The sequence below is a fragment of the Galeopterus variegatus genome, unplaced genomic scaffold, assembly GCF_000696425.1.
Source record: "Galeopterus variegatus unplaced genomic scaffold, G_variegatus-3.0.2 Scaffold1906, whole genome shotgun sequence".
Taxonomy (NCBI): Eukaryota; Metazoa; Chordata; class Mammalia; order Dermoptera; family Cynocephalidae; genus Galeopterus; species Galeopterus variegatus.
The window spans coordinates 175934-185131 of NW_007728017.1; the positions used below are offsets into that span (position 1 = coordinate 175934).

Consider the following 9198-nt stretch of genomic DNA (forward strand, 5'->3'; position numbering starts at 1 on the left):
GCCAGGGCCATAGCATCCCATCCCCCGCCGCCGCACCGCCAACCCCAGCCCCCGGCTAGGCCTGCCGCGGCGTCCGCACCCCGGCCCCTCCCCGGGGCCTGTCGTCCCGGATGCTCCTAAAATAAAGGAAAAACGATAGGAGAGAAACAGGCTCCCCTGGGGACGGCGCCGCCAGCTGCAGGCCCGGCGAGTCCCCGGGGAGTCCACTCCTGCACCCCGTCGTCTCGTCCCGCTACCTTGGGCTCCCTTCAAAGGTAACGTCTCCGCCGCTCGCCGCCGCGCCGCCGCCTTGCCTTGCCTCAGAGCACTCGAGGGCTGGGCGAAGGAGGCGGAGAGGAAGCCCCCTGTGGAGGCTTTCCATTGGCTCATTTCAAACGTCAACGTCTCATCCTAAGCAGCCGATTGGTCCGCTCAGCTGTCTCCTGGCGGTCAACCCAGTCATCTTGTTCCGGCTCAAAGGGAAACCGTGGTTGTTCCGATCACGTGGTCTCGTCTTACCGCTCCCGCGGAGGCACACGCACTCGAGCTGGGAGAGTGGAAACTACAACTCCCAAAGAGCCTCGCGGCAACGCTGCGTTGACGCCCTCTCACACCCGTGTGCGGCACGCTGGGAGATGTAGTTTTCCTGGCACCGACGTCCTGCCGGTCCTCTGAATAGTGGGCGGGAAAGCCTTTCCAGCTCTGCCGGTGGTGCCTTCCCATCTTAGTCTCTTAGACCAGGAATCCTGTTTTGGTAAATAATCTTATAGAGCTAGATTACTCTCCCTTTCTCTGGACGTGCATACACCCGTGAAGCTAACCCAAAATGGGAGGAGAGAAGGAAATATTTGCTCTGTAATCAACTGCATATTTTGCCTAGATTTTTTTCTCACTTTCCTGGAGTTTCCACCTGTGAACCAGGGTCTCACATTTCCCATTGTCCTAAGTTCTGTGGATCTCACAGAAACTCCCTTATATTTGCTTTATCTCTCCATTCCATCTTTCCACAAACATTTATTGAGCGCCCATTGTGTACCAGATCCCGGAAGATGCGTTTAATCAGACCAGTGCTTGCCCACGAGGAACTCCCCATCCAGACGGGTAAACAGACTGGGAAACAAATGCTCTGAAATGTGTTAAAGCTCAAACAGCTTCTTTCGAATATATGTTTCTGTAGGGTCCTCAGGTGACAGCTACAAGCCTCTCCCCTTCCACCCAGCCCTGCCGCTCCCCACAGATGGCAGGCTGTTTGCTCCTTTTTCTGTTTCTAGAATCCTCTAGAACTACGAGGATCAAGAAGGTTGCTCCGGTAATCAGTGATTTAACCTCCATGAAAGAAAAGCGATAGTTAATCAGTAGAATGAAGTGACTGAGTCTCTTGAATGTCAAAGGCTCACTGAAAATTTGCAATTTAACCCATGTTGTAACCTTTTTCACTGCCTTTTGTGAAGAAAAAGTATTATTTTATTATGTGATTTTGTATGAAGTGAGAGAAAATTGTTGGGGTTAAAGTGTTTAGCTTTTAAAGTGTATTAATAAAGAGTTGGTGATCTTTATGCATTCACACGTCCTAAATTGGATGCACTTTTTATGATTTTTGACACAATAAATACGCACAGCAACAACAACCCATTTTCCTACTGCATTGACGATATTACTGCTAATGGATTCTTTCCCTCCTTCCTCAGCAGTCCTAGCACTTGGTTCTCCATCTCTTCTCTTTCAATAAGTTAATGGCCAAATTCAAATTTTTAAAATGCAGTGCCTTACTTCCATTCTAACTTTAGCTAAGTAATTTTGTCTGTTGACTTATTTGGTTCCCTCTCCCAGTTGTTTATTTAATTGTATTAGTTTTTCAAGATTCTAAGCATGAATTACCCACTAATAAAATCTAAGTGTATTTCATTATCCAGTGTGTGTATGATTCAGATCCCTGTGGGCATGCAGTTGCAGCCCGACTCTACTTGAGTTTTAAGAAACGTCAATCTTTTAAATCTAGTTTAGAGCCTGAAAGGAGGCTGATGCTTTTGCTGATTATTCAAATGAATTGACAGTCTTGAGATAGGATATCTGGCCACAACAGGAGTCTTGAACATTTTAAGTCCAAATGCAAAGCCACAAGACTGTGTGTGTATGTGTTTAATACTTAGTTACCCGTAAGAGAGAGAAATTCCTAGAAACTAATACACTGTTGGATCATCTTTGACTGCTAACTTCTGGATAAATAAAAAGTGAAATATATACTATGACAACCTAGAAAAGGGTCATTTCCTAAAATCTTAAGGGCAAAATCACTCCATCATTAAATGCCTGCAGTGACTAGAGGAAACCACTTCCTATAAGAGAAGTAAGCCTAATAAGGATATAGTGGCCCCATACTGTTAAAACCATCAACTCCTGTAAAAACCGTCATCTATTGAAATGCAGACAAAAGTGATATGGATGGAATATTCCTATACAAGCAACTACTTGGAAGCAATTTGTTTTTTTTTTTTTTTTTTTTCTGCATGGAATATTCAAATAGCAACGTTAGAGGAAAAGAATTTAAGGGGGGTCATCTGGAGCAAGAGAACTTCATTGAAATATACAATAAATCAGAAGAAAACAGATCCAGCGTCACTTTTGTTTTCTCTCTGACAACCCAGTATTTAGCATAGTTTCTCAGCACGTTCTAGGCCCCAGTAAACATTTACTGATGTGAATTCAGTTGAAATGAAATAAACGCACTTGAACCAACCTAGTATCAGCAGATGTGTTCTTGGGTGACACCCTTCTGACGTCTCCTTGGAATAGATTGTGGTTTTTATGAAATCTAACGTGTGAAGGAAAATATGATTTGAAAATAGACAATATCATATCGAATCTTTTTGGCCAGTCATTTTATACAGAATACTGCGAGTCACATAAACGCTTACAGATATTCTGAATATTTTCACAAAATGCAGATAATGTCGTTACCTCTCGGCTCAGAGACAAGCCTCTCCCGCGAATGTTTCCCTACTGGAGCATGAGATCGGATCCCAGCTCCTTTGCACCGGCTCAGCGGGGCCAGGGGTAGGCGGCAGGGGGACCGAGGAACTCGCCCCACGTGGTGCCGAACCACCGGCCTCCCCCTAGCTCACGCTTCCTTTTCCGACGTTTCACAGGGAACAGGTGGCTGCTACCTACCAGGACCGGGAGTCTACGATTTGCACGACACTCGCGTGGCTCTTGTCTACGTGCACCGCCCTTCCGGCCCGGGCGCGGCAGCAGATGCCGCGGCGCGGAAGACCGTGGGCGCCCCCGCCGCGCGTCCCAGTCGCATACAGAGCGAGAGGCCGCATGTGAGCCCGTGATCCAGCCATTTAGCCAGTCACAGTGCAAACCAAGAACAATAACAAAAGAGTGTGGGGAAGCGCTTTCCCCTCCCGCGCTTTTGCCTGGTCTCGAGCCTTGGATCCCTCCTGGGCCGAAGTGCGGCCTTTCGGTCCCCAGTTCTCGCTCCGCGCGCGGGACGCGCAACTGTGCCACCCGCTGGGGGACTGTGCACAGCTACAAGCCGGTCGCGCCAGGCTCTGGGCGAGCAAAGCAGACGCTTTACCAGTTACAGGCAGCACCGCAGGCTGCCCTACGCCCTCGGAGAAGAGGCACGCGACACAGGGTGGGCCACGTCGCAACGTGCCCTGCTGGGGCCAAGCCCGAGAAGAATCCAGTGCTGGGAAAGGGCTGCTCGGGCCCTGGTCCGGCTCGTTCCGGGAAACGGCCGTTTCAGCAGCGAGGCCTGCCTCCCCGCCTTTGTCTTTCTCGGCACGGGGCTCCGGAGCTGGACTCCAGCCGGGGTGCGCCCCAGATCACGGCAAGATTATGGGTAGGGGGACAGGGGACGGAAGGGCTCGCGTCCAGCCACGTGTCGCTAGGACGGCGCCAAGGTCCCTGACCCAGGCCCCACCCTCCACGCCGTGCGAGCCAGACCTTTGTACACACAGATGCTTGCAAGCCCTTGCACGGAGAAGCGAGAAAACCTGCTGCGAGTTACCGTTCTGGGCAATCAGTCCCACCAAAGTTAGTAACGATGTTTAAAATGTTTTATTTTTTTCTTTAAAAATATTTACAGTTTTGAACTCTTTCCCCTTTTCGCCCCTACCCGTCCTCTGGATGAGGGAAACGGAAAGAGGTGATTAGGTAACAGTCCAAAGCCCCCGGGGTCTGACTAGGCTGAGCGTGTGTGCATGTACATACAGATAGAGGTGTACACATGGGGGAAGGAGTGTACCTGGCTTTGTTGGTGTTTTGTCTGATTTTTTTCCTACCAACCAAAGCCGATCTGGCCCAAACTTTTTTTCCTACCACCACCCGAGATCATCCCCCTCCGAAATGGCTTTCAAAGCCAATTGGTTTGGTTTGGGTAGAAAGCAGGCGATCTGGCTTGAGGAATGCAGGTAAATACCCGAAACAATCAAAACAAAAAGTAGGGCAGAGGCCATAAATAAGAGATAATGAATACACATGGTGTATTTCTTCATATTTCTGGAAACACGCCGCCTCGCTCCGGAGCCCTGTGAAGGGTGCATCGCGCGCCCGGCTCTGCGGACGGCTGCGGGCGGCGCGGGGCCAGCGGGCCGGTCAGTAGTCGAGCTTGTTGTAGAGGTTGTAGAGAGGTAAGGCCGAGAGGTTGCCGCCCGGGTAGTAGAGCGGCGCGGGGAAGGCGAGGGAGCGCGGCACTGGCACCCGCAGCAGCGAGCTGTCCCGGAACACCAGCGGCATGCCCACCAGAGTCTGCGCCGACGCGTGCGCCAGGTTGGCCGCCTCCAGCTCGGCTGAGAGCTGCCGCTTCCACTTGTTGCGGCGGTTCTGGAACCAAGTCTTGACCTGGGTCTCGGTGAGCTGCAGACTGGAGGCAAGGCAGGCGCGCTCCGAGCTGCTCAGGTAGCGCTTCATGTCGAAGGTGGACTCGAGCTGGTACACCTGGCTGCGCGAGAAGACCGTGCGCGTCTTCTTCTTGGCCGCGCCCGCCTGCCGCTCGGCGCCGCTGTCCCGTGGCCGCTCCGGCCCCGGCGAGGGCGAACCCACGGGCAAGAGCCTCTCTTTTTCTTCCTTAAAGTCCGGGTGCGAAGGAGAGATGAAAGGGGTGCGCTCCGAGCCCGTCGGCCCCGTGCCTCCGCTGCCCTTGGGGGTACCTGAGGAGCGAGAACAGACAGGAAGGCCATGGAGCTGGGGGGCCTCGGAGACCCCAGCTCTTCCCAGGACTAGGGAGTTAGCAGGCGCCTGCAGCCTTGGTCCCATCTTACCAACCCCCTCTTCTTCGCCCTCTCGCTGGCACCCAAAGCCCAGCACCCCGGCCTTTTAAAAACAACAGAAGGACCCAGCTACTCCGAGTCTGGGGTCTCTGTGTTCCCATCTTTATGAAAGGACAGGTGGAAAGAGGGAGAGGAGGCCTGGAGGAGGAATATTAGCATCACCTTAAAAGGTGATTTTGCCTTGTAATATCTGAGCTGGAAGAGTTCCTCGAGCTTTGTAGGGCGGCATCATTTTAGAGGCCGTTTGTTGGGAAATCGCGCTAAGGACTAACGCGGGGCTCCCCTTCGTCAGATGTTGTAAAGAGGAACCGTCTCTGAAATGCACCGTTGTCAGTCATCGTGGAGTGCTAATCATTCCGAGGAGGAGAAAGAGACAGAGGAAGAGAAGGAGAGAGACAGAGAGGAAAAGACGCAGGAAGATTGCGATAGAGACAGACCGCCCAGACCCGTCTTGCAGACCTCATGTCCCGGAAAAAAAGTATCCGATCTGCAAAGGGCTTGAGGACAGAGCCATGTGTCTGCCGGCCGGGTGCCCGGTTCGCTGTGGTCCACTCTCCCTCCAACCCGACCCTCCCCTAGACACCAGAGCAGCGCGGGGTCTGTGTTCCCCACCTCCTCCCGAGCGCCCGCCCGGCTCCCTTCGGCCCGGACCCCTGGCGACCGCAGCTGTGGCCGGAGGGGGCCCGGCGGGGGAGTCCTGGCTGGGTGCGCAGCCTCCCTCCCCTCGCGCTCGCTCTCTGCCAGACTGGCGACTTGCGATCCTTACCCAGGCAGGGAAAAGGGACTGGGGGGTGGTGCTTGGGGCCCGGCTCCTTGGAGCCGTGCGGGTCTGGGCAAAAGCAGGCGGGCGCCTTCCAGCCGTCGTCCGGCTCCTCCTCCTCCGAGGACACAGACAGGCTGCGCTTCCTGGCCGGCCAGCCGGCGGGCTCCCGCGGTGCCTCCGAGGGGCCCCCTCCCAGGATGGACTGGATGGTGAAGCTGGAGACGCCACCGGCCGCCGGACACCCCTTGCACGCATCTTCCTTGCTGCCCATCCTGGGTTCATAAGAAACCAGAGGAAGCCAAGAACTCCCTTTAGAGACGATCTGGGTGGAAGGTGGTGCAGGCAGGAAGGCAGGCAGGGGGGAGGGGCGGGGAGGGAATCCAGGGGGAGGGGGCGGCGAGGCTGGCCGGGCGTCCTTTCCGCGCTAGGGACACGCGGGCGCGGGACGGCTGAGCAGGGGTCCCTGCCCGTCTGGCTCTGGGTGTGCCCGCCCAGCCCCGGTGCGAATGCCCCTTCCTCACCCTCCAGCTCTCCCGGTCTCGGGCTGCGCAGAGGCGGTGCGGCCTCATTTGCATAGAGGTTACCCGAATGCGACCAATCGCAGCGCCGCCGAGCAGCCCCGGAAAATTTCAAAAAGCCACCGCAGTGCACTCAGCGCCGTGCGACCCCTGAGCGCGCCGAGAGCCGAAGGGCATCCGCTGCGTCTAACCAGGGGCCGCCGGAGCCGAAAGCAGCGGAGATTCCAGCCCAGGTTCCTGGCTGTGCAGCGACTCCGACCCCTGGGACCCGGCCCTCTCCAGGAGCAGGGGCAGCGCGCGGCTCCGAGCTGGACTGACCCGACGTCTCCGCAGGCGACGGGTCCTCGCGCCTCCGAGGGGCTCCGACAGGCTGCTCCACCAACCCTGCCCCAGCACTGCACCCTTTCCAGTCCCCGCTGACAGAGCTGCCGCTCGGGGACTACGGCGCCCCGCATGGGGGTGGGGTGGGTTAGGAGCAATGTGTACCCGGACTGACGCTCTTCTCCTGAGCGTGGCTGGAGCCCCAGGAGCAGACAACTTCTGCCCTTGCTACCCTTCCTTGCCTGCACATCCCACACCTGTCACCGGCCCAACGGAACTACATGATCTTGGGGGGCTAAGGGAAGGCCTAGAATTCGAGTTAAGCCCAAGTCGGGTCCAAGTCCCAGCACCACCTTTATACACTCTGTGAACTTGGGCAAGTTCGGTCCCAGTCAAAGCCCTTCTGCACTCATAGGGGAAATGAACTTCTCATGAGCATTTCTCTCTTCTCCTGTTTTGAGCATCACCTCGGGTAGGGATGGAGAAGCACCCGAAGGCCTAGAAATACTAGGAGCGCCTCGGAGGTGCCCTGTAAATCCGTGCTGAATAGCCCGCGCTCCTTTGCCATCGGTGAATCTCGGTTTGTTGGTAAATAGTGGAGGTCTCAGAATTGGTGCAGAAATAGAAGTGTTTTGGCTCCTGAGAAGAGAAGGAGATGGTGACAGGGACACGATTTTAGCATTGGGCAGAGTCAATCCAAATCTCGGCTGGGTGACCTTGGGCAGGTTGATTAGACTTTCCGTGCTTCGGTTTCCTCGTTTCTCAAATTGGGGGAAGAATGACGACCTCGGAGAGCTTGTTGTGAGGTCAGAGTGCCCAGCACCGAGCCGGGCACGCGGGGCAGCTCAGTACACCGCGGTTCCCTCCCTCGTTCTCAGGGCCCCCTTCTGAGTTCTGGCTCGCACCCCTTTCGTTCCTAGATCAGCTGTTCCCTGATCTAGAATCAGCCCTGCGCAGGCAGAACGGTTTGCGGCCACAGTCGTCTACACAGCTTCATGCAAACTGACAAGAGGCAAGACCCAAGGTGCTCAGGGGCCCAAACCCTCGGGCTGCGGCCTCGGGACCGGGAGGCCAAGAGATCCCAGGAGCCCTGTCTCTAGGGTGGCCCTCAGGGCAGCCAAGGGTGGGGAGAGACTCTGGAATCAGCCCGCAAATGTCCAGACGCGGCACCGTGACGGTGCATTTCCTTCCTCGCCCGCTCTGCGCCGGGGTTATTGAGTAAAGCGCTTATAATATCATTAGCCGCGGTGAGTTACCGACTGCGGCCCTGCCGGTGGCAGAACTCTCCCTACTTAACTCCTCGAAGGGCTCGTTAATGGGCTAATTGATTAGGAGTCGGCAGCGCAGCCGGGGCAGGGCCGGGCGCGGGGGCGGGGGCAGGGGCTGTGCGCCGCGGCCCGGGAGGCCGGCGAGGGGCAGGTGCCGGCCTCCGTCACCGCATTAACCTCTTCAGGGCTCGGCGGCGGGGTCGAGACACATTACAAATGGTCAGCTTTAATCATGGTGTCAGCTCATTAACCCGGAAGGACCCGACACTGAAATACAATTTGTGCGTCCTCCTCTGCGCCGCCGCGGCGCAGACTCCCGGGCCACGTAGCAGCGGGTCCCGCGCCCTCCCGCGCAACTGGGAGGTAAAGCGGGGACACTGGGAAGGAGACGTCCTACTCTCTCGCTAAGTGGCGGCCTCCCGGCCTCTCGCAAGCACCCTGAACTGGGTGCTGTCTCCGGGGCCAGGGCCAAGGCAGCCCCGGGGAAACTGGCCAGCCAAGTCCTGGAGCGGAGGCAGCCACCCGCTGGGGGAGAAAGCCGAGGCAGGTGGCCGGGAAAGCGGGAGCTGATTGAGCCTTTCTGAGTTAGTACATATCTGGTGCCGGGAACAAGCTGGGAGCTCCCCATCATTCTTCACTGTAATCCTCACAGCAAACACGTGATGCAGGTCTTTCCCCCAAAGTACAGGCGGGGAAACTGAGGTTCAGGGGAAGAGGACTAGCTCGGGCAGAGAAAGCCAGACTGATGCTCAGGTCGTACCAGTCCCTGGGAGGGAACAGAGGAGAAGAGTGGGCATCGGCCCTGAGCTTGGGGAATGGCTGCGGGGAAGACTGTAAGGACCCCCATCTTTGGACGGTGGGGGCGAATGGAAGGAGTTGATTTCTGTCATGGCAGGGACCCTCTGAGGCCGAGGCCAGACCTCTGAGGTGGGCCTGGGAGAAGCAGTGAGAGAGGCCAGGGAGCAGACCCGGGGAGCCTGGCTTGAGGACTCCGAGGAAATGGTGAAGCCTTGCGAACCCCCCTTCTCCTCCCCCCAGGGCCACTTTGGGAAGTCAAAAGGAGCCTTCTGGCC

General features: G+C 56.3%; 2 protein-coding genes across 4 annotated transcripts in view; both read right to left on the reverse strand.

The window, feature by feature from the left end:
- BUB3 (BUB3 mitotic checkpoint protein) overlaps window positions 1–467 on the reverse strand; it is a 12611-nt gene extending 12144 nt beyond the window's left edge. For 2 of the 3 annotated variants that reach the window (XM_008579533.1, XM_008579532.1), the window contains exon 1: window positions 237–467. The gene's annotated coding sequence lies outside the window, so the exon portion shown is untranslated. The remainder of the gene's footprint in view (window positions 1–236) is intronic. The other variant, XR_551008.1, reaches the window with a different exon arrangement.
- A 3985-nt stretch (window positions 468–4452) lies between these two features.
- On the reverse strand, window positions 4453–6541 carry HMX2 (H6 family homeobox 2). The gene is made up of 2 exons (XM_008579534.1): window positions 6022–6541; window positions 4453–5135 (listed from the first exon to the last, which is right to left on the reverse strand). The coding sequence occupies exons 1-2, from the start codon at window positions 6287–6289 to the stop codon at window positions 4582–4584; spliced, it is 822 nt and encodes a 273-aa protein (XP_008577756.1). The 5' UTR covers window positions 6290–6541; the 3' UTR covers window positions 4453–4581.
- Window positions 6542–9198: the final 2657 nt, after the last annotated feature.